The sequence below is a fragment of the Polyodon spathula genome, chromosome 3 (genome assembly GCF_017654505.1).
Source record: "Polyodon spathula isolate WHYD16114869_AA chromosome 3, ASM1765450v1, whole genome shotgun sequence".
NCBI lineage: Eukaryota > Metazoa > Chordata > Actinopteri > Acipenseriformes > Polyodontidae > Polyodon > Polyodon spathula.
The window spans coordinates 11649675-11676293 of NC_054536.1; the positions used below are offsets into that span (position 1 = coordinate 11649675).

The following is a 26619-nucleotide window of genomic DNA, read 5'->3' on the forward strand; positions in this document are numbered from 1 at the left end:
ACTAAAAGCACACAAGAATTGGTGCCCTACTGGAACAATTTTAACTTGCATTGGATGTTAAAGTGTTTTTCAACTCATGCAATATGTTTTTAATGAGTTGATAGCACTAATGAAATGGACCATTAGTGCATTTTAGTGCCTTTGCATTAAATTGCATGATATTAATGAAGAATGGAATAATATTGCTTGAGACACCTGTCTGCACCATGTGGAGTCTATGCTACATTGTGTCAAGGCTATAATCAGGGTAAACAGCGGAAGTAATCGAAGCTCAGTGATTGGTATTTATTGTATTGTTGTGAACTATGTATTATTGTAATATTTAATTGGTATTAGAAAATTCCCAAATTATAATGTATTACCTTCTGGCAAAGTGGTCATTAGTGTGCAGGTGTAGAGCAGGTGAAGTGCAGGTGCAGTAATCCAATGAAACAAACAACCACCAAGAATCATTCTATTTCTGTCGCATACCTACATAGCATTTTCATTATTTTAGCATTTCTATGTTATAAATGTATGTGATACCCTAATAAATCGCACAGATTACAAAGTGCCGCGCTGTCGACACGTGCAAGTGGTGTGGGAGTAGTAAAGGTATGACACCTAGTGTCAAAATGTTTTTTATGACCTCCTTTTTAATTGATTTATGACCCATATGTTAATTTATGACATCTAAGCCCCTCCCATATCCAGTGACGTGTTTTATCCCTCCCATATCCAGTGACGTGTTTTATCCCTCCCATATCCGGTGACGTGTTTTATGACTGACAGGATCAGAGCACCCCCTCAGCCGTCATTACATCGGCCATTTTGTTACGCCATGTGGGCCTTCTGTTGATTTTAATATGACTATTTTTATATAGAGTGATTTTTTTGTGAGTGCAATCTGTTAATATATATGTTTTATTATGGTGTGGTTTACTTTGTTTTTTAAGATGTATGGGGTAGTGCTTGTGTTAACCGGGTCATGGTTCCCTTAAAACATTTACAGTGAAAAAAAAAAAAAAAAAAAAAAAAAACAAAACAAAAAAAACACAGTATCCAAAATAGAGAGAGAGAGCGAGAGAGAGAGAGAGAGAGATGGTCCATTCCTAAAAAACATAAAATAACAGGATTTATAATTGTACAGCATTTTACACAAATGATAACTAATTCGTTAAACACACACACACACACACAAACAAGTTCCCGGATAGCATCTAGGCCCCTATAACAGGAAAAAAAAATCCTCTTTATATTTTGTGTTTTTTTCTCTCTCTCTCTCTCTCTCTCTCTCTCTCTCTCTCTCTCTCTCTCTCTCTCTCTCTCTCTCTCTACCACCGCTCTACTAGCAATGTTATTGGGTGGTACACAGCGGGCTTGCAAACCCCAAATAATAATAATAATAATAACAAAATGACTTTGTCTGTCCTGTGTCCTCTGTGTACGAAAGTGCAACTCCTGGGGATCGTGGTGCACGTGTGTGTTTTGCAGTGAAAGGAAGTGCTCAGGGTTGACTGCTGGCTCTGAAGTGACAGCTCCTGGGTGCTCACTCCTCTTCTATAAAACACAAAAAGAACACACGTAAAAAAAAAAACAACAAACAATGCAGGCTCCGGACATATGTTACGTTTTCAGCGCAATGGGCCGTACTCATGCAGCGGCGTACTCTTTGTACTACCCAACTCCTCCCTGCAATCAACTCGGTGCCCTGGTGTAACCAATCACTGCCTGGCCCACAGCTGATCGCATGGGAATCGTTCCGAGTATGCGCAGCTACGTGCATCCTCCAGATGGGGAAGTGTACTAACAACTTTACACGGCACCTTTTCTGGTCGTGAGGGAGATTTACAGAATCTATTCTTTTTGTCTTTATCATATATCTCACCCCTCAGAGTGATGCCGAAGGAACACTCCACCAACTCTACATTCCCCAATGGTCCATCCTTCCTTTAATTTATATGGGTGTTACTGTCCTTCATCGTGTGTAACCACCTTAAAGGAGCATGATCAGTGATGAGAGAAAGCACAAGTAATAGCAATGAGCGTGAGTAGCCCATTTGATGGCTAAACACTTCTTCTCAATGACGGAGTAGTTAATCTCCCTCAAAGCCATTTCTTTTCTCAAATAAATGATAGGGTGTTCTACCCCATCAACCTGTTGGGACAGGACCGCCCCCAGACCAATCTGGGAGGCATCAGTCTGAAGGATGAACTCTTTGCTGAAATCTGGTGAAATCAGAGTAGGTGATTTCACCAGATGCATGTTTTCATTTGACACCTTCAACGACTGGTAATATGCTTTAGCTATGCATTATAACAGTTTTAATAACTACCAGTAGTTCAGAGTTGATAACTATTAATAACCGTTGAAAACTTACCAGTCGTGAATTCCAGTGACGATACAGTCAATTTTCGTTTATCCGACCCCTCCCATTGCAGGTTCTCTTGATGGACACATTAAAGAGACAATTTTATGAAACATCCACTAGATTTGGGTGATGAACCAGAAAATATATCTATCTATCACCATTTTACCAGAAATAATGAGAATGTAACTTCCAAACATACAGTTTACATACCCCACTCAAACACAACCATACACTTCATTGTCACTAGTGGACACGCTAGTTGACAATAAGGAAAATTATAGGACTGTGTTTGTTTTTGTGCAAAAATTGGCACACCCTCCAAGGTAACAGTTTTAATTTAAGATACAGAAAAGCAGGTAGATGTTTTTGTAACTATTTGCTGACCAACTGTAACTCATTGTTGACTACGATCTTATGTGATATTATTGTAATAATGCATTACTCCTCACCAGCTACAACAATTCACAAAAGACAAAGCCTCAATTAAAAAAAAAAATCTTTACCACTTACTTTTCACCCAGCTGCAAAACATTCAATTTTCAATTTGTAGCTAAGAAAGAAGAAAATCACTCACTTTCTATGGCAGGCTAGATGGACATTTTAGAAATAAAATCCATTACTATTATAGGATAGCTAATCAGTAAGCAGAAGAGATGAAAATAATTATTGAGTTTCAGATTCTGTTACGGAAGCACGTATGACACAATATTCCTGATTTAATGAGGAGCTTGTGTTCTTTTCAGGACTTTTCATATATTTTTTTAATCATATTTTACCAAATTCGAATGTCACCTCACCACTGTGATCCACTTACCGATCAATGGTCAACCATTTTTTCCTACTGTCCAGCCTATCAACTATGTGCACCCACTGAACCTAAGAATCAGATTTCACCACAATCCTGCAGTGTCTGACTTTCCTCCCAAACCTATCTCCCTGTGCCAAAGCCACTGTTTAAAGCATTCTCAGACAGCCCACCCTGAACTCCAAACAGTGTTTTAATTGTTAATTTGCAATTTATCAACAACTTTTTAATAGGTTAACAGCATCAAGTGGTGGTAATCATTTAACCCTGTATGACTGTTTTTTTTTATTATTATTATTATTTTTATTAATGAATTACATTTCATATAAAGTAGTGATTAATAGCTTTGTTGACCAGAATAGGTTTGTTGTATTGCTTGTTCTATATTTCTCTGTTTCCTCCCCCAGCACATGCAGATCTTCCTTTATCTCTTTCATCTGCTTTTGAAAACGGAACACTATTGGGCTTCTTTTAACCCTTACTGAAACCTTTACTGAAACCTTTAAATACATTCCATCTGCAGCATTGGTATTTAAAAAAAAAACAATAATGTATTTATTTGCTTCACAGTTATATTGTTTGTGGTCACTAAAGCAAATAAGAATGCTTGTTGTTTTTGGTTTTATTCTAAGATCACGTTTGTGTACAGCAGTTCAACGTAAAATGAGCTAACATGTAAGGTTGTAGTAATGTAAGGTTGCCTACCTCATAAGTTAGTATTAAAGTATGCTCACAAATTCTAAATTGGAGAGCAAATTACTCAATCACCCAAACCTTACCTAGAGTGCTGAGTCTATGTAACACATTTTTTGAAATAACACAAAAACGCTAGTTGCATTGTGACAATGTTATGATTTTATAATTATTAAAACTAGACAGTACTACTGCTTACCCAGTTCTTCTAAGAAAGAAAGTAATGGGAATTGGAAAGTAGTTTCACTTTTCTCTCTGTGTTCTGTATTCGTGAGTACAATAAATAACTTCCAGGAGTGCAGAAAGGGTAATTAATACATTAATGATGCTGCATAGTTCAGGGGATTGGAAACCTTTGATAAAATACACCCGAGACAGGTGCAACCCTAAGCTTAAATTAGCTTGTCACAGAGAGCAAATAAATCCATGTTTGATAAATTGAGCCCATTGAAATACAATAATGGGATAGCTAGAGTGGGGCCATGAATACTAGAAAATTGTGATTACAGAACTTCTTGTACACAAACAGATTCAATTGTAGGTGACATTTTCTATACTTCTCTACTGAGCTTTGCTAAAAAAAAACTAAAAAAAAACCAATATGGATAAAAAAAATGTTTTACCCAATAGTAGTTCATATGAAATATAAAGCCACAGTAATCTAACTCAGTAGTTTACACTGCTGTTGTGTTGATTAAATGCAGTTTATAGTAGAAAACAATACTAGAGAATTATCACTGTCCATGCTGATTATGTTATGACATGCTTGACATACATATCCAATATTGTAGATGTATTACATTACCAAGAGCAAGACCTTGTGACCTGCCAAATGTCTAATTAATTCTTCTCCAGCAAAATAATGGGCCTTGGTTTGGTTTTGTATCTGGAGGGTATTGTTGATAATGTGCGCTAATGATCTCTTGAATATCTTCTTGCCCTGTATGTTCCCATGTCATGATATTTTGCCATAAAAGAAAAACATAACAATTTAATAATCTACTTGCTAAAGTGATATACCTTATATCGGAAAACATCAATACAAATACACATTGATGATAAAAATGCCATTTAAAGAATTAATGATTCTTTAAATATTGTACTTGACTTAGATTTTACAGAAACTATTTCATGAAAGCAATTGATCAGACCACAGTAAAAATTTAGATGCAGCTTATCACTAGACATTAGCACAGATTATCCATAGAGGATTGGGGGTATACCTTCTATTTACACTTATAATTTCAGGAATCAAGTACATTTAATGCAATCAATAAAGAAAGCTGATGGGGTTCCAGAGTGACGCATCCGGTAAGGCACTCCACCCAGAGTACAGGATGCACCCTGTAGCTTGGAGATCACCAGTTCAAGTCTAAGCTATGCCACTGCCAACCGTGGACGGGAGTTCCCAGGGGCGGCGCACAATTGGTCAAGTGCTACCCGGGCAGGGTAGGGGTTAGGTTGGCTGGGGAGTCCTTGGCTCACTACACACCAGCGACCCCTGTGGCTGGCCGGATGCCTGCAGGCCAACCTGTATGCAATTCAGAACTACGTGGTCCTCTGGCACTATAAGTTCTGATATGGCTGTCACATTGCTGTATTGTCTTTTGCATGTCTAATAAAGTCATTTTATATAGTTTTGACAATCCAGATTTTGAACAAAACTGCTTTCGTAATGATTCATTCTAAAATGACATGTAATTCTTTGACCTTTCAACTCTCTCTGTTGGTTCCACCTTCTCTGTATGGTTTGCTATGCTGTAGCCTACTAAATACTATACCATGGAGACAACAGTGTCAAAAGATCACAGGATCACAAATGATAAGGTAAGAATAATAAAGTTAAGTTTATAAATAACATTAAATGGAATGAAGCACTAGCCCAGGCTAGGTTTTAATTAAGTTGTATTTGGTGAAAAGCGTTTTAGGGAAATATAAACTGGGTTTTATGGAATGTTATTATATTTATACCATTGGAAATATACAAGGCAACATTATAAAATAAAATATTCTGCTACTTCCTGACTACTAATCAACTCATAGTTCAAACCCAGAGCAATGGTCGGTTTGTTTCTGGAATGATACTATATTTGTCACCTTTTTGTCCTTCAGCATCGTTGGTCTGTTTATTGTAATAGTAAGGGTAAGACAGCAGGGGTGTAGTGGCAAATAGTGGAGCTGTTTAAATTAAATACCAACTGAGTCAACTGAGTGATACAAGTTTGTCCCGTCATCAGAATTCTGCCCCATGTGTTGATTATAGTACATAAACATCGATTTTAGATGAAAAACATCCATTTATATGATTTAATCAGTTATTTTTGTTTTTTCCAAAATCAATTTCCTATACAGAAGCCTAGCTGCATTTGTACTCCCATTTAATGAGTTAATTAGTCAATGTTCATATGCTCATGATGTTTGTTCATGGTTCCAGATGTTTGTGTTCAGCATCTCCCCTATCCCTCACCCCACCTCCTTCTCATTGTGTTGTACTGTGTAAATATTCTTGTTGTCTTGTATGTTGTATTATCCAGGATTTCTAGATGGACGACCCAAGTTATAGGACTGGAATATTGTGAACGTTTTAAAGACTGCTACTGTCAGGATACATTTGGAGGGCTGGGTTTTTGGAGGATAACTTGACGTTACCAGCTGAAGATTCTCAAGGTCTGTCACAAGTATTATTGAACAGGCTGAGTTTTGTTGCCAGATTAAGGTTTTGTTGGTGTAAGTGTGTACTCAGCATAGCACTTAGGGAAGGCTATTTAGTATTATCTGGCAGATGTGCTAGATGTATGACTGGTGTTGTCTGTATGAAACTTCAGAAAAGTATGGTGATTCACACCGTTTGAGGAGAGCTGACTCAATGCTGAACTGCAGGACTGATAAGTTGTGCTAGAATGTCATTTCTAAGAGGGAGTGGTGCACTATACAAACTGCAAGATAGATGAGAAATGCAGTATTGGCAATGGATTGATGTGTCATAGCCAGTCAAGCCAAGTAATAGAAGGACAACACATCAACAGATGATACAAAGTTGCACAGTCCATATAAAGCCCATGCAAATGTGGGATAGATATAGATTTGTGTCTGTTTTACAGGAGTTCTGCAAGAAAGATAATAGGACATCTTTTTCAATCTTTTTTCAAGAGCAAGGTTTTATTGAGGTAAATAAACTTTATAAAGATGATTTCACTGCTGTGACGGGCAATGACTGTCAGTGACATGCATGTTTAAAATATAAAACGTGGTCATAGAATAGTAATGGAAACTTAAGCTTTCTTAAAACTTAAGCTGAATCGTAATTGCAGCTTCAATTGCGTGGTTAAGGAGAAAACAAAAACATGCATTTTTTCCCTAGAGGTAGTGTGTTGTTTGGACATTTGTGGATTGGGTTTTCTTTTATATTTCTGGTAATACAGAGTAGATTTTAAAGGGTTGGTGTATACTTACATAAAGACACATCAGTTGATTCAGCACATGCTACACAGTATTACTCTGGCTCATATCTGAAACTGAAGAGTAACTCATGAACTCATCTGTATATATTTTAACACAGGCATCAAAATTACACTGGTATAATAAAGAAAAAAAATAGGAATTGCATAGGACCAATCAATGTAGTTTATATCAGCTATAAAAAAAGGCTTTGAAGATATCATACTGTTATAGTAACATAAATTTCCTGCAGCTAGTGTGAGACAAAAATACAATTATTACACTCCTAGGTTAGTGAAAGAATTGTCTTTGGCACTTGTGCAATAGCTTTATGCAGAAAGCATTTTCCTCTGTGATATCTCTATTTTTATTTATCATGACAAGCAGCCCCTAAATCAGTAATTACGCTCAGTGAACAAGGGATGTTTTTCCTGCATGCTGGAACACTGATAACCTCACTGCTGCTGAGGTGGCTTGTACAACATGCTGCAGTCTTTCTGGTGTGAAAGTAGATCTGATTGTCAAAGGCAGAGGGGTGTCAACTATAGCGTTTTATGGAAGTAATGGGATAACCTTCAACCCCAGCAGGCGGGGATGAGTTTTTTTTTGGCAGAAATTGAATTTAAGAGGTGAAGAATCAGTCTTTGTGCCTACTTTGGATTTCTATTGAAAATAATATGTCTATAAGAAGAAACTAGGCAGGGAATAAGAAAGCAATAACCCACAACAGGGCATTCAAATATGGTCCAATTTCCTTGTTCAGCAGCCTAAGTCTTTGGACTTTGGACCATATTTGAATATCCTGGAATCTGTTATTACACCTTCATAATAATAATACCAATAAAATAATATTAATCGATTACAATAATAACGTATATTTCATACAGTTTTTTATAGTGTATAGTGTGAAAGATATTGGCAATTTTTATGGGATATACATTTATTTATTTTTTTGGTTGTTTTGCAGACTGCAATGGTTGTTGCTGCTTCTTTGTACATTTTGAATGGCTTGCACGTTTGTGTTTGATGTCCTGTGAAACAGGCACACTAACCTATGATGCTCCCTGGGTGCTCTTACTATATTAACACGCACAAGAAATCTTGTGGAATGGATGCATTCAGAGCTTGAAGTGTTACTGGGCAGGTTGTAGGGTTTATAATAAAATGCATTACTTGCCGTTGAGGGCAGCTGTTTTTGTATACATTACTACATTATTTTCTGTTTACATTTTGTTTATTTTTATATTCACTTCAAATTGGGTCCCTGCAATTAAAATGTATTTTGAAAGAACTGACCTTGCCTGATCCATACACTCTAATATTAATTCTCATGTCTGTAATTTCAGTTTGCATGTTATTGATGCCCAACTCGTGTTTTTTTTTTTTTTTCATTTTTACTATATGTCCTAACACAAAATGTAGTGTTTTGTAAAATGTTATTAACATTTATTATTGTTTCCGATATCATGAAAATGTCTTGATACATGTGCCCTTGGTTACTGACTATAAAAGACAGACTGATAAGGTGCCATCATATAATGGAACAAACACTCAACATACATGTTCAAATATATAGCATACATCCATACTGCTGGACTTAGACAGCTGCCATATTCACCAACAGTATGATGTACTGGATCATTTGTGCTGAAGTCCTTACAACTTGTGTCTCATGTATACCCGCCTACACAAAATTCAGTAGAGGAAAATATATTAAAGAAACTAGGATAAGTAAGCAAAAACAACAAAAACAGCTATAGGAGAAACTGACAAAAACATTATGAAACACCAGTTCCTTATAAAGCATTATATTTAGTTACCACAATGAGTTATTTGCAAAGAAAACTATTCATATTTTATTAAGTAGCTGATTGAATTGTTCTTTATTATATTAAAACTAGAGGGAAATGAAATGAAATGCAAATCAGCTCTGGTTCCAAGCAATTGCAAAGAGTATTGTGTTCAGACTATTAATTAACTTGTCAGCTGCAAAAACAAGCAGAATTCTCTCCATTAATCAGGATTAGAGTTTTAGTCTTGCTAAAGCAATCAGGTTGCATTAGGCACTGCAGCAGTCCATCTCCTTCACTCACTTCCCTCTTGATGAATAATCCCCATTTAGTAGATAAAATAAACCGTCATCGTTCAGCAGCAGAGGCTCCTCAATAGTGTTAAAACACTGCACTGCATCCATGAGCCACATATAAAGTGGTGTCAATCAGTATTGGCACCTTGTGGTTTCAGGTACTTAATCAATGATTTAGCTGTCTCAATGTGCTGACACAATTTAATGAAATGTCAACACCTAACTGACTTTAAAAAGATGTAATTTTGTAATATAATATTTTGGAGTGGTCAAAACCTATTGAATTTTGCTGGCATCAGCCTAAATCCTCAAAAAAATATGACCTGAAGAAAGTTTGAGTGTTATGACTAACATGAGACTCACAATTGCTAATCAGTCTAGTGCTGTACTTTTCTTTGTTAACCTCCTGAACCCGTTCGGGATGTTACAGCCTAGTAAGGCTGAGTTGATGCACCAGATTGTTTAAACACTATAGTGGAATTTATTTCAGTGATAATAGATTCCTGTCCTTCCACTACAGTAGCACCTATCTATTGGTTACTATGTTTTTATAATGAGTTCACTTCAGAGATGTTGAGGTGAGTGAAAAAGTGGGTAAACGCCTGTTTGGGGGAGTTGAACAGATAGATTGAACAGATGAACATGAACAAGTACCAGAGCCCCCCACATACAGTTATTTCCCCTCTCAGGTGTTGAACAGTCACAGACCTGACGGTGTGCTTCACGTGAACAGTTCTGTGAGCGTCCTTCCATGGACTATTATGGAGGCTACTAACACCGCCCTGCAGGTCCAGTGTGCCTAACAGTAGATTAACAGAACATAAACAACCAATCACAACACGTGCACACACACACACAAACACACACATGGTATTACCGTTGTGTTAAAATATATATAGCTCATGTCACATAACTTATAATAATAATAAGGGGCTTAGATTGGATTTAATAAATGTATTATGTGATTGCAGGCATTGAACCTAACAAACAGGATGAAAACTAATGCTGCTCCATTAAACAGCTCCCGAGAGCATTAGTAAACACACATGTTCTTGGAATCTCTAATCGCTAAACTCAGTCAGAGCATCAGTTTAGCACAGCCCTACAATCCATTTGCTTGGATTATTAGTCACATTCTGCTCTTTACAAGTTAAACAGTATGTGCTCTCAATGCCTAACCACATTTTGTATGCCTTTTCAGATTAGATGGGTCCTAGGTTGCTAACCAGGAATGTGCTTTTTTTTTCCTTTTTGTAATGTACAGTACAAGATTCAGCAAGTGCGAAGGCAAACAAATCAATTTTAGTGGTATGCAGTAAGACTAGCTAAAGAAACAAGTTTATGACAGCTTGGAGAAAGGAACTTATTGTTCTGAGCAATTGTTGTCTAGTTTTATACTGTTACAATTGTGCTGTTCCTTCCAGAAGCCTTGCCTTTGCCCTGACACTTCTTAAAAAGGTTCCATGTTGTTACATTTACTGACTCAGGATGCGTATGTTGAAATGGAAATAAAAGTGTGGTTGATTAAATATAGTGAGCATGTAAATTAACTTATTTAAATTAATTGGGAGCTACCATAAAAAAAAAAATGTAAAAGCAGCAAGTTTTCTGCACTCGTAATGGCTATATTTTCTGGTGGGAGATTCATTGTATTTTTCCCCCACTTAATCAAAGCTCTTCCTGGAGCGTAAACACAAGTGCGCATCCATCTGGGATCAGGGATGGAGTTTCAACAGTGGGCTTGTAATTTCAACCACTCTGTCTCCAGTGATTCGGAGCGACTTTACAGAATCATGAGCCTTCAAGCTAGAATACATGCTATCAATCAATCAATCAATCAATCAATATTTATTTTATATAGCACCTTTCATAGTGGACCACCATCACAAAGTACTTTACAAGATAGTGAGGAACAATGCATAATACAATAAAATACAAAAATGCATTGAAATACAGGCCATAGTACATTAAATACAAATAGAAAAAAAACTATGCAAATACATTACATGCAGGCATAATTAATTCTAAATATTGTGGATGCGTGTGTCATACAGAATCATACCAATAAGATGGAGGGAAAAACCTGAAATAGCAATTTAGACAATAGCTAATAACAGATATCAGGCTTAACACTTGAAGAATTAGAGATATACTCATACCTAGAAGCCCTGCAGCAGTCTTTCTGACTGCTGTATTCAAAACACTGTAAATAGCATAACGAAAGGCGAACAGTCATATCTAATTTTTTTTTTTTTTTTTTGAGTATATCACATACACATCACTTGTTCGCTTCGAAATATATATACTATTGAAACTATATATATATATATATATATATATATATATATATATATATATATATATATATATATATATATATGAACATTTATTTTACAAATCAAAACAAGAAAATGTAAATAAATAAACAAACATATGAGCAGACATCGGTTTACAACATACATACTTATAAAATGATAGCAATACATTTTTTTTAATTTTCAACAGCAATTGGTTTATTATAAAATGAGCAAAAGCAACTGAACAACGTAGATAAATAAACTTAGAAGAAAACATTTTACAGAAGCACACAGCACAAGAAGTTATAAAAAAAAAGTCTAATTTATTTTTCTTTTTTTCAACAAAAGGGTATTCCTTAACCTTGAGTCTAAGGCTGTTCACAGTCAACACAGATAATGCGCTTCTCCATGCTGCATTTCTGCAAAGGGCACAGCTGTCCGAACTTTTATTTTTATTGCACTTGCCAAACTGACATTGGCGTCTCTTGAGGCTCTCAGCGGCGTTGCCAGCTTCAGCTGTGGGGACACGCTTGGCAGTCTCCCTCTGTTCCAAATGCTTCTTGCGAAGTTCCTGTGCTAACTGTAAAATATATTCTCTCCTTGGTAAATTCTCCTCTGTGCATTCTTTGTAAAGTACCCAGGAGTTGATGGCTGCTAGATCCAATACATTGTAAAACACCTGAATAGACCACCGTGACTTCTGATCCAAAACATCAACTCCATATTTTCTTGTGTTGTAAAACTCCACGGTCTCTGGTATTTATTTTCACTAGTCCTGATGCTAATTGACTGACTAAAACAAAGCAGCAGGTAAGCAGGCACCAGCCTTTCAAAAAGCTGATTGAAAAACAGAAGACTGTCAGTCATTCACTCAGGCAGAGAGTAGAGACTAATCTAATTACAGCTGATAGGTACTAGATAGGTATGCAGACAGCCAGGAGAGACAGGTCCCAGAGATCCCAACATACTTCTGAAGGTGGTCAAGAAGAATGCTGTAATCTATGGTATTAAAAGCAGCAGTTAGAACAATGAGGACAAGGACAGAGGGAGAAGCAGCATCAGCACTAAGTAGAAGATAATGCATAACGGAAGGAGCAAGGTCAGAAGCACAGAGACGGAAAAGATTTGTTGGCCAGGGGTCCAAAGGCCACATGGCAGTAGTTGATTTCAGCAATAGGCTGGAGACATCGGTAATGGAGAGAGGAGAGAAGGAAGAGAGAGAGCAGGAGGGGCAGTCGGAGGGGAGTCAGGGTGGTCAAGTACTATTCTGGGTTTGTGGCAGGTGAGTGTGGAATTAATGGTGTCGATTTTGTTTTGAAAGAAAGAGGACAAACCATGGCAGGGAGGATGAATGGGATGTGGATTTATTGATGACTGGATGCAGGATTTGATCAATGGTCTTGAAGAGAATATTTGGTTTACCGTGTCCCTTAGATATGATTTCTGAGAAGTACTTCACCCTGGCAGCAGCGAGTGCAAGCCTGTAGCTACTGTCCAAATCTCTCGGTGAACTTTTAGTACAGACAACCTCCATTTGTGCTTAGACTTGCAGCAAGCAGACTTAAGCAGTCGAAATTCGAGGGTATACCATGGACAGTTACGATTTTTCTTCACTGTTCTGGTTGTAAGCGGGGCAACTGTGTCGATTAACTGAGTAAGGGTGGTGTTGTAGGCATCAACCAAAGATAGAAGAGTACCAGTCACAGGGGAAGAAGAGACACATTCCAAGAGTATTATAGGATTTAGCAGATGTTTGGGACAGACGGAAAGAACAGTATCAGTAGTAGCTGAAGGTGCATGAAGATTAATATTGGAAGTGATTAAGAAATGGTCAGAGAGAGAGAGAGATATTTGAGACTGAGAGATTGGAGATATCAAGACCCCTGGTGATGAGCAGATCCAGGGTGTGTCCATGGGTGTGAGTGGGAACACTGACAGACTGAGAGAGTCCAAGACAGTCCAGGAGTGTGACAAAGTCTGTCACTAGAGGGGAAGAAGGAAAATCGACATGGATGTTGACGTCACTTAAGAGTAGAATTTTGTCAGTTGAAGTGCAGATTAGGGAGAGGAATTGCAAGAACTCAGCAATAATAACTTCTTTTTTGGTGGACGATAGATAACAGCAAGCGCGAGGGACATGGGAGAGGGGAACTTGATAACGAGATGCTCAAACGAAGAGAAGGCTGGCATAGAGAGAGTTGAGGCAACAAGCACAGTTAGCAATAACAGCAGCACCCCCACCTCTACCTGTGAAGCATGGCTTGTCAAAGAGCAAGTAGCCATTTGGTATGGATAGATGTAGCGAGTGCTTACTATTTGCAGAGTGCCAGGTTTCTGCTCGACAGAGAAGATTAAGATCAGTATCAGTTATAAGTTTGTTGAGAAGCGGGAGATTTGTTAGTCAGAGAATGGCAATTTAGGAAGGAGAATTTACAGCTTGTAGGCAGTACAGTGGGAGAGGAAGTTAGTAGCGGTATCTGAAGCAAGTACTTACTAGTGTTCATTCTAAGAGAGGAGAAAAAGTGAGCACGCTTTGTCCAGGGGATCCAGACGTTTGGTGTCAGAGTAGGAATGAGGCCTCTAGTAGCAACGGAGAGGTCTGGAAAGAGTTTTCACTCCACCTGTCCTCGCTCTTACTGCCACAACTCAGACTGCCCTTTAACGTGTGGCTCTTAGACGGTTGGCCCTTAGAATGGCTGCTGTTCTAAGACACTGTTTGCCAAGTTATATTATCCTGTAGGCCTAGAGCCGTATACGTTACACAATATGCTAATGAACCTCACAATTCAACACAAACCACCACAGTTAGGAAAACGTAATTACAATTTTTAAGTGTAGGCTGGTTACCTTAACAAAACAATGATTTTAACTATCAAATTAACTGTAATCCACTTACCTACTTCGATGTTGAATCAATCAGCAGCACGGACTTCAGCTAGCATACAGCACATGTGTTTTCAGTTACAAATTGAAAACTAAATGATTGCAAAGTTTAAGTGCCAATTTATGTGCAGAAAGCCAAACAAACTGACACAGTGCACATGCCCACTATTTAATTACAATTTGTAAGTGCAGGCTGGTTACCTTAGCAAACAATGATTTTAACTATCAAATTAACTGTAGTCCACTTACTGCTATAATGGCAAAGAACACAGACATTTACTTATCTGTTCCAACCATAGGGATCAGGATTCTTCCCATAGGGTGCCACTGTAATGAATTGACATCTTAGTCCACTGAATTGAATGGAAAGACAAGGTCTGGATGCGAACCGTAAACCATTCAGTTCAAAGACGAACACTTTACTGTTGAAATAAAAACAAGTTCTGAAGTCAACAGGCAAGTATGCATATTATGCTGTCAGTATTATTAACTGGTCAGCCGCCAGGGGGAGATTCATTACAAGTGAATGAAAAAAAATATACATTGTAACGAGTCACAAAAAAGAGGAAGGGAATAGTTTCAGTTTTACTGTATGTGAGGTTATCTACTATTAACCCAACCACAAAAACTTGAGAAAACAACAGTATATAAATTGGGGAGTGTCCAAACAACATCAGAATAACATGTATTAATTCCGGCAGCAGCAGATTCATCAAATATATTAGCTTGTGTTACCTCCATACCTTCTATAGTTTGCACAACCTATATCAGAAACCACACCTTTAGTCTTCCTTGTTTATTTATTAAACACAAAGCTACTTTCAGCTGCAGGCATATATGATTCATCCCTTCCTTGAAGCCTGCTTTCCACTTTTCCATGCAGCAGCAGGAGGTTATTAAAGTCATATAAAATATACCCTGTTGCTCTGGGGAGCAACCCAAATATGGTGTGTATTTGATACTGATAACATTTAACAAGAAACATCTCAATTGAAAGAACATTAACTCAGCTGGTTTTTTCAGGACACTGAACAGCATTGTGGAACACTTTTGTATCTCCTGTACCAGAGTGGAATATAGGAAATAGTTATAACATTAAACAATTTCCCAAACAGATTGCTTTTTGCATCAACATGCTTCAGTGAAACTTGATAATGTCCTCCCATTGGCATATATCAGTGTCACTATCCTGGATACAATATGTGCTTACATATTCTCTACATCAAATCAATGATTCTATTCCCACAAATTACTATCTTGGACCTTTATTTTCTTATATATATATGGGCTGCAGTGCATTTACGAGAACATTTGGAGTGGTTTATGTAATGTCCCCGAACCCCGAGGTGAAATATTTTCTTGAAATGGACCGCAGCTCATATGTTATTACATGGATTTAAAAAATATGATAACATATGTTGCTGTTCAAGATGTCTATCAATAACGCTCAGAATAGAACGTACTTTTCCGCGTTCATAGGCTACTCACCGCCGTCTTTTCGTAATGCATAAACACAGTAACACGTGTAGAATTCAGAATGGTATTATATTGAATTAATTAACTCTACTACTTAGCATGTCATTGTTTTATCTACAATAATTTAATATGGAGCTTGTAAGAAGCAACGTGGATTGACATTAAAACAGAGTCACAGTGTCAAAGATCACTTGTGCTCTGTGACACTTCATCTGTGGTGCTGATTGTAGATTTAAACCGTAACTGTGTAGCATATCTTATCGCAGGCCTGGATACGTTGTGGGGCACAAGACCATCTGAATTGTATACGGTTATATTTAATTTGTTAGTGTTTGACTAATAATAATTTAAAAATGCTGAATATCTAAGGGTCCTGAAGATCTTAACTGCCAGTGTGGCGGCGACCCAGGCGTGCTCTGTTTTTCAGAGGTGATTCCATTCTTACTGCATGGGCATGTGATCTTATTCCGCCAATCCTGGTGTTTTATTTACCAAAGCTAGACTTATTTTACACAAAATAATGAATATTGAATATTTTTCAGGAACTACTTCACTGCCACCGTGACACAGAGATTTCTTTTAAAGGCTGGTAAAATGAGTTACATAAGTAACATTGTGTTTATACATCAATTGGTATTGATAAGTGGTGGGCTGAAGGGTCTAAAGTATCGATATATATGTTTAAGTTTGTCGTTGGGATTTTTATCATAGGCAGCAGTGATCTATAATGTTCTGATTCATTTTGTTTTTTTATTTTGCATTTCAACTATAAAATCTCTAAAATATCTACTGCAGGCTTTAATGGAATTTTATATTGTAGAGATTTTACGCTAACGTATGCCCGCCTGAAACCTCAATAATTGAATTTTTAGTTGTAAGACATTTCCCTTTACTGTAACATGAAAGGAGGAATGCCATTGTGGGATAACATCATATTCACGTTTGCAATTATGATGAGACATTGACATAATTAAACGCCTGTTCGGAGATAAGCTCTATAAGCAATAGCAATAACGTGACATTTTATATCAAACTGTTATCTCAAAGGGATAATTAGGTTATGCCCCCATTATAAGTAATGTAAAAACTAGTATTGGCTCCATTATACACCGTGTTGAAACATTGCCAGTGATTCATTCTAGTCTATCTGTATTTGATATCAAGGGGAACAGCATATCTTCATACTCTATGACTAAGAATTGACACATATCTGTACTGCTAAGTTAGCTTATTCAACAAAGGTTTAGAAAGTAAAAAAAAATAAAAAAATCTGTGCCGTTCCAATTGAATACAAGGTGTCTGGTAAACAACACGTAAAGGTTAACTGTTACATCAAGAAGAATAGCAGGGGCCGTGGAAACTATCTTGAATCAGTTATTGAAATGCCACCTTTTTATTGCATTTTTCTAGACTATGAAGGGTTTCAGCTGAGTAAACAGCATCTATCTTGTCTGTGGAAAGGAAACCAATTGAATAGCTTCTTCAGTCAGTCAATATATATCATACAAATGGAACGTGAGGCACACAGAGGAAACGATTGTGGTTTCTATAAGGCATATTACATTCCTTTGTATTAAATCATGCACCGGTTGTTCAAGAATCCACACATTTATAATTGCCTTGACAAATAATTCTGATTGGAATTATTTGCCAGTTTAACCTTTTTAAAACTTCAAATGGAATATGGGCTCTTTCAACTGATTAAGTCCAGTAAGTAGGCTGAATGGATTGACAGGTTTCAGTTACAACACAAATGAAGGTATGGTGCACCAGGGAATTTCACAGAGGAGGTTTTAAAGTCAAACTTTATTAAAATAAGAATACACAAATACATTGTCTACACTGAAGCTACTTATACTTGGCTTACAGTATTCATTATTATGATACATACAATTCAATCATATGTTTAGGGAAATAACTTGTTAATGTATAGATTTCCATCTTCACTTTACTTAATTGTGTGCTGTAGTAAACACATGTAGGACAGGTTAGTAAATGGTAGGTCAAGTGTACTGTAACTACATGTGTTCTTAGATTCATTTAGTGTGTCAGTTTATCTACCACCAAAAACGTTTTGTAAAAAAAAAATTAAGTGTGATACAAAATTGGGAAGACTATAATAAAGGATTCCTTTCATGTACACTGAGAAATGTGTTGATCAGTCATTCATTTAAATAATAAATACTCACATGAAACACACATTAATATACTGGAGTTCATGTAGGCCTTAATGATCATTTCTTAGTAATCATTTATTAATTATATTTACTAGGAATACATATTTTTTTTTTTTTTTTTTTTTATGTTGGGTGATCCCAAAACCACTCTATGGTTATGAATCAAAAACAAACCATAGTCAAACTGTGTTTAGTTAAAACCATGCCGTGGATTGCCTTGACATTACTGGATACTCTATTGTGCATTGTAGCTCAACACAGCATATAAAACAGGATCTAAGATATATTAAAAAAACTAAGGCTTCTCTCAGTGCCATGCCCACATTTTGTGTAATGCAGTTTCACTGGAATAAACTACATTAGAATTGCAATTTGAGGCCAGTCCAGCCTGATGGACTATGCCAGAACTTTCACTGAGAAAATGAATCCTTTATATATCAGGGACCAACACATAGAAACTCATTGGATTTTACAATATTGTAATGCATATTGCTCTTTCCTTATTATTTCATTACAGTTCTGATGACCGTGCTGAAACATTTCTAATGGCATTTTTTCATTCCATTGACAGATTTTCAGACGTTGCTGGTTGGTGTTTAAGAAGGCATCCAGTAAAGGTCCACGGCGGTTAGAGAAATTTCCAGACGAGAAGGCAGCATACTTCAGAAACTTTCACAAGGTGTGTGGATGCATTGTGTAACTGAAGTTTTCCTCTTAAATGGAGAGGTACCAAACTGAAATTCTTCTTCCAAGTTATTATATAATATATATTATATATATAATATATATCTTATATATATATATATATCATATATATCTATATCTATATCTATATCTATATCTATATATATATAATATATAGATAGATAGATAGATAGATAGATATGAAGCATGTCCACATGCACTCTGCATGAAACGAGGCGTGAATTTTATTTTTCCTCCAGACAAATACACTTTATTTATGTTAAATAAATGTAAAAATAAAATGAAAATCCATAATTTATAAGGCAGTTTCACTGATGTTTTCATCCTAATTTTGCTTACTGTATGTATGTCGCCGGAACATCTGAATCTATCCATTTGGATAATTCAGAGTCAGAGCATTTAGAATGAAGGATACCCAAATTAAGTCCACAGGATACATGTGCATTATAATATAATGCTTGGTGTGCTCAACAGGAACCCTGCCAAGAAGCACTCTGTGTGGAAACATTTTTTCTACTCAACCACACTTAGGCTCTGTGTTATCTGTCAGTGTCCTGAGATAAAACCAAGTTTGCTTTGTTTGTTAAAGCATAAATTAAAACGGCATGCTAGATACACAAATACATTAACATGTTGCATTTGTTCATTAGTATTATCGTTGTTATACTTTCCCATGAGAAGCCGATTTCTGGTCTTTATATTTCTTTAAACGTGATTATGGCTTTGTAACAGTTTTGTCAGGCTGTCTTGAAAAGCTACAAGCAGCTTGTTCTGTAGATTGGTAATAAAGGCAGCAGGTGTTCAGGAGATAGCAGTGGATTCTGGGTTTGAACTGTTGGTCCACCAACATACTGGAAGTTAAGCCTCCCTAATTTTTATCAGAAAAATCAACGTATATGTTTAGTACTGCTGTGAACGTTAGTGTTGTATGCCAACTAGAGCCGGATTAACGCTTAGGCAAACTAGGCATGTGCCTATAGCCCGAACTCAGGGGGGGTGGGGGGGGGTATTTGACTGGAAAAACTTCACTCACTGACATTTGAACCGAGGCATGTATCTCAGAAGCAAATTGTTCTGACAGGTGTTATGCAGATTTCTGTAACATTATCCCATAGAAATCTGTTTCCCCACATTATTCCATGCTTGTGCAGATGCAGTTTTTAAAAGATCAATGGACGTGTACACGCAATATTTTTGTGCCCGAGCTCCATTATGTTCTCAGGCACTGCCACTGAGTTCTGCTGCAGTTTGCAAAAATATTGTAAACAAGACAAAACTAATTCTGTGGCAAAATAAAACAGCATATTTAACACCACTGCCTTTACAGTACGTTCAGCCTCCTGAGTTGCTCAATACCAAAACCTTTGTTTACAGTAATCCTATACAACTTTTTTTTTCTTTTAAAGCACTTTCATTGTATTACATGTAAATACTGTTCAGAAACATCAAGCGTTCACGTCCAGCGGTCTTTGAAAAAATGCAGCTGTGTTGGCATGGAATCATTAGGGGCACAGAATTCTATAAGGTACAGACATTTACCATATGTAAAACCTGAACTTACTTGTATGACAAAAAAGCGATTTCTCTGCTTTTGAGAAAAGTGCATTTTCTTTAATGAAGCAAGTCAAAACCCACCCGATCAACAAAAAAACAAGGAAACATTGACGATTTTGCATGCAGTAAATTGTAAACAGTAAACTGTAACATATTTGACTACACAACAACGTACAGGCATGTTTCTTTTTTACTATTTATTACTTTTGTGGAGCTACTGTTAGTGAAAAAAACTTTGAGCACCCGTCTATATATTACCTTTTTCAACTTCATATGGTGTTCCTTGTTTGTTTGAACTGTTGCCTTTTTATTCAGTAAATCAGGAAAAGTCCTTGTCAAGGTGTGCTATAGGATTTAACGTAGGCTTCAGTTTTTTCCAGTTTTATTCTGATATGTTTATCCCCTACAGTTTAATTTTCTGTCAGATTCATTCGGTCATTCATAATAACACTGACAATTCTACCTGTTGTAAAAGGGTGGAGGGCTAGTTATAAATGCTGTAATGTGTATAGAGGTGTGTGTATGTATATGTGTGTGGCTGTTTGTTCAGTGCTCGGGGGCCTGCAAGTGTATGTTTGCCTAGGGTCCAGTGGTGAGTTAATCCTGCCCTGACACCAACTGCACTTATGCAAGGTGCTTGTCCAATTCACTCCCTCTGGTGTGAAGCAGTGTTCACAAGTTGGCCCTTCAGCATTTGATTAAAGTGTTCAACTATACCATCCCCTTGAGGAGGAGATGGTGAGGACTTGGTCTACTTAACCACTAGAATGCACAGCTGCTGGATCAGGTCTGATTCAAGCTGCTGTCCCAGGTCAGTGTAGATAGCTTCAGGGGGGCTGTGTTCTTACACATACAGTAGTTCTTAAATAAGCAACAGACACCTGTTATGTCACTTTAACAGTGAATAACACATTTGGAAAAAGTAGTCGACTGCACTACAGGTAGCTCTAGAAGCTCTTCGACCCCAGTCAGATTTCTCCATCAAGCATGCAGGCAGCTCCTCTAAAGCAGGAACTGTTCTTTTTTCCTCTGAAAACACATGCTTGCCCTGTTGAGGGTGGTAAGCATAATAAGAGTGCCTTCTTGAACGTGCATATTCACCCTCTGCTTCGTAAGGGTCAGCAGGTCACCCTGCATTCATTCTTCAGAGGGGCTGTGCTGGTAATATACTCGCTCAACTCGTGCCACATCTATACAAAGTTTGGCCACCTGGTCCGTTAACTCCTCCATTTTATCCAACATTTTTTGTGGCATAGGTGTGTCCTCAGTGTGCTGTGTTGGGCAGAGATTGTTGCCTGTGTCGGTGGTGTAGGGGATCGTGGTAAATTGACATCACCCATTGTGGCTTGGATGCTATGCTCTTTTATATTGGTTTGCTATTCGCCCTGCATCTTCACCAGTCTCTGACCCCAATTCTTGCTTTTTAAACTGCAGTGTAGGGCTGAGCCCTGAAATAAAATGGAAGATTGCCCCTGTACAGCTTCTGCCTACCTTAGTTTCAATTTTAATTGTAATAGTAATACAATAATCTCCTTCCAACTCTCAACAAAAACACACACAATTGAACTCAGCACACAGATGGAGGCATCAGTGCACATGTGTTTATTTGGCTTGGTTTCTAATAGCTTTGCCTCGGAAATTCTGATTCTGTGTATAAAGTTATAGTTAAAGTGTAATCAGTAAGGATATTTATTAAGTGCATGACACAATATGTGAACATTTCACCTCAAGGTTGAATCGATGAGTGATGAAAGTTATATTTGTCATAACCCTTATGAGTTTAATACTATTCCTTACCAGATTCGTTCTTTTGGTCAGATTTTTGCCATTAGTATTTGATCATATGTATATGTGCAGTATTTGCCATTAGTATTTGATCAGTATGTATATGTGCACTATTTGCCATTGGTATTTGATCAGTATATTTGCATTATTTGCCATTAGTATTTGATCAGTATGTATATGTGCATTATTTGCTATTAGTATTTGATCAGTATGTATATGTGCAGTATTTGCCATTAGTATTTGATCAGTATGTATATGTGCAGTATTTGCCATTAGTATTTGGTCAGTATGTATATGTGCAGTATTTGCCATTAGTATTTGATCAGTATGTATATGTGCAGTATTTGCCATTAGTATTTGATCAGTATGTATATGTGTAGTATTTGCCATTAGTATTTGATCAGTATGTATATGTGCAGTATTTGCCATTAGTATTTGATCAGTATGTATATGTGTAGTATTTGCCATTAGTATTTGATCAGTATGTATATGTGCAGTATTTGCCATTAGTATTTGATCAGTATGTATATGTGCAGTATTTGCTATTAGTATTTGATCAGTATGTATATGTGCATTATTTGCTATTAGTATTTGATCAGTATGTATATGTGCAGTATTTGCTATTAGTATTTGGTCAGTATGTATATGTGCAGTATTTGCCATTAGTATTTGGTCAGTATATCTGCAGTATTTGCCATTCCGCCATCAGCGCTGCAACGTCAGCTTCTTATATCTTATAAACCTTTTAAAATGTCAACTGCACATCCAATGCTATGGAAACTCATCAGGGAAAAAAGACATTTTGATTTGTGACCCAAGAGTTAATATTTTAAAGTGACTTTTTGGATTCCTGCTGATAAAGATGGAGAGATACAGTATTGATTTTATATTAGTTGCAAAGATGTGTTGTATGATTCTCTAGGTCAAGTACCATTTTCTCAATTGTTTTCTTACTTTTACTACAGTGTTCCATCAGAGATGCCATTTCCCTTACAGTATGCCTCAGGATTGCTTTGTTTTTTGTTCACAAAAACCCTCAATTCAATTTTTTTGACTTTAATAGTAACAATATGAGCAATTAAGTCTTATATTCAATTTTATTTTATTTATTTATTTTTTTATTGCTGTGTAAAATAAGAAATTTGACTCAGCTGTAATCTGACACGGGACTGAGTAATTGAGTTGTGATTCCTAGATTTTACAACATTCCTAGGACCTTTGATTAGGAATAGATGGAGGCCAATATTAGCATTTCTAAAGAGTACAAATTCTCAACATAGGCAGAGACAGAAAATAGTGCATTGGTATTAACTACATGGTAAATAGTGTCACTAGAAATCTAATTCCAGCCATTTAAGACAAATATGTAATACACAGAATAATAAAGAAATTAGTGTCAAGAATACATTTTCTGGAAAATGTTTAATTCCCTATGTTCATGGGAACAGATTAAGCATACCAGTATTCCTGCTTTTTAATTAGTTATGTATTTTGCTGCATATTTGATTTTTTAATCAGTCAACCTGAATGAATAATGAATAAACAACAAGCTAATCCAATTAGCCAATGTAATAATTTGTTTCTAAATGTACTTCGCATTTACTAAAGAGGATCTGCCTTTACCCCAGCAAATGCACTCCAGCATGTTTAAAATGAACATCTCATAACCCTTTGAAGATTGCTGGATATCTCTACATGTGATTTAATGTTAATTACCTTCATTTTGATGCAAAGCATGTCCTTATCTGAAGTAGGAATTGGGAGTAGTCTTTCTTAAAGTGCATGTGATACATTCTGAGGGTTGCAAAAAATATACATTTTCACATCCAACAAACTGAGGTCATGCTTACTTGAAGAGTAGATTGTTGTGAGTTGTGGAAGAGCTGGGGGAGATGTAGAAATGGTGTATCACTTCTAAAATGATTGATTTATCATTAAATGTTGATTTATTTTGAACCGATGGTCATTTTTCATGAAACAGTGTGCCTGTGTGTGTATAAAACATATGTTTCCTGCACTGTATTTGCTGCATTCTTTACAATAGCCTGCTTAATATCTCCTACAGCACATCATAAAAGAATACAATTTTATTCGGCCAGTTGCAAAAAAAAAAAAAAAAAGGTTTTATATTTAAACTAAGCTACCACTAATGTGCAGTCCATGTTGACTCAGACTTAGAACTGTTTTTATGCACAATGCGACTTCATATTGAAGCAGTGGTATGTGTTGGAAAATAGTTATTTTAGTTACTGTATTTTGTACTGTATGTTGAGTTTCCAAATACAATATAATATTTATTTTTGTAGTTTATATTTGTGTTTGTGGCATTTAAAACTGGAATAGGGATTGAAGTTCAGGCTTCAATGGCATGCACACCCAACCTTGGTGTCTGGACCTCCCATTCCTGGGCCTGGGTCCCAGGTTGCAGCATTAGCAGACAAGATTCTTTGCCCAGACTCCTGTTTCGCTCCCCCTGGTGAAGCAGACGGCGCTGCATTGTCACCGAGGCTCTCACCTATGAGTCGCCTCGTCACCAGCCTGCGCTCCGGTCGCCCTGTCAACGTTGGTTGCCGACCCATCCGCTGACCCCAAAGCTGACAGGCTGAAGATTGTCCACGCTACCCAGAGACCAAAATACCTCTGATCGCCATGATGGTGAACCGGGATCGGAGCCAAAAGAAGAAACCAAAACTACCAACAGTTTGTGTTAATAAATTAAAGATTACTTCAGGGATGGTAGATCCCCATAAAGTATAGCTAGGTGTGCAAGCTGGACCTTCACGCATTAGGGAGTAGCACACGCCGTTTTCACGGCACCTTTTAGTTTATAGTTTTTGTACAGTGTTTTTGTTTTGCTTTACGTATGTTCCCCTGTATGTCCTCAGTGCATTACCTTTGCGTAGTGTCTCACGAGCTATTAACTGTCTAGGAGGCTGTGTGGTCCAGCGGTTAAAGAAAAGGGTTTATAACCATGAGGTCCCTGGTTCAAATCCCGTCTCGGCCACTGACTCATTGTGTGACACTTTGCAAGTCACTTAACCTCCTTGAGCTCTGTCTTTCAGATGAGACATTGTTGGAAGTGACTCTGCAGCTCATGCATAGTTCACATGCCCTACTTTCTTTTTTTCCTAGTTGCCTTGGATAAAGGTGTCTGCTGAATAAACAAATAATAATAAATAAATCCTCTTCACCTGCGGGGCATATCAGTTTCAATCTCGATCTCCTGCCTGTCACTCAACAGTGAATGCACGTACCCACATGCCAATAACCTGTCACAGGGGTGTTTTATTGTTTAGCAGTTAAAACCGAAAATCAGAAGCCCTATATATACCTTACAATCATGGCCGTAACTAGCTATGAGGACACCAAGGTCGTGTCCTCGAGTGTTTTTTTGTATCATCAACGCTGATGCTCATTTAAAATTCTGGTAAAGTACAAAAGACTCCTTCATTTTCTCTGCTGGTTTGCTGTGTAACAGATTTGGAGGTTGAATAGTAAATATCAAGCAGTCATATACAGTAAATACTGCCAGCTATGGCTTGAAACCTTTGACCTTGGTAGAATGTCAACTCTGGTTACGACACTGCTTACAATAGATCATTATACACATTGTTGTGCAACAGATTCATGGTACACTTGTAGATTCTGCTTTAGAACATGCAACACTGTTGTTTAAGGTAGTGGGTTGAATTGGTGTTACAAGCTGGCACAACCAACCAAAGTCAGCTACTGTGGGCAAGTTGACACATTAGATTAATTCACTAGCTTTTCAGTTCTGGAGAATTTGCTTTTAATTTGTCTGAAAAGAGGTTGATGATGATTAGAGTTTAGCAATCTGGAGATCTAACGCAATCCTCTTAATGCTATGTGTTTCGGGAGCTTATTAGCCCTGTGGCTCATTCATGGGATGAGTCTCGGTACACAATGACGATTTCATACATAACCTCTATGTCTCCTTTGCTTGATTGTCTTTATATCTTTAAATGAAAGACAATTGTTGTCAAATTATTGAAAATATGAGACCTGCACATATATACAGCGGGCCAGAAAATATTTTAGCATCTGCATATTATACAAGATTTAAAACACCAATAGTAACAAAGGACATAATCTGCGAACCTTCAACCTTGAAGTTAATTTAAGATCGACGATACTGACAAATAGCTTACAACTCTGGAGGAAATGGAATTGGTTTGCTTGGATCTCTTCTCAGGGAAATTACTTGACAGTTTCAATTTTGTTTAATTATCTTAGACCACCAAATGTAAACAGCAAGGATGATTTGTTGATCCAGTTAGGTGTTTAGCATATTTTAAAAACAACTGAAGCATGGTTTGTAAATGAACAACATGTCAGGACAATTCTTGGA

The 26619-nt window shown here is 37.0% G+C and overlaps 1 protein-coding gene across 2 annotated transcripts in view; it reads left to right on the forward strand.

The window, feature by feature from the left end:
• Positions 1-26619, forward strand: part of LOC121312722 (docking protein 6-like) — a 106955-nt gene that overhangs the window by 21731 nt on the left and 58605 nt on the right. For both annotated transcript variants that reach the window (XM_041244432.1, XM_041244433.1), the window contains exon 2: positions 18778-18885. In XM_041244432.1, coding sequence (XP_041100366.1) covers positions 18778-18885 — 108 coding nt within the window. The remainder of the gene's footprint in view (positions 1-18777; positions 18886-26619) is intronic.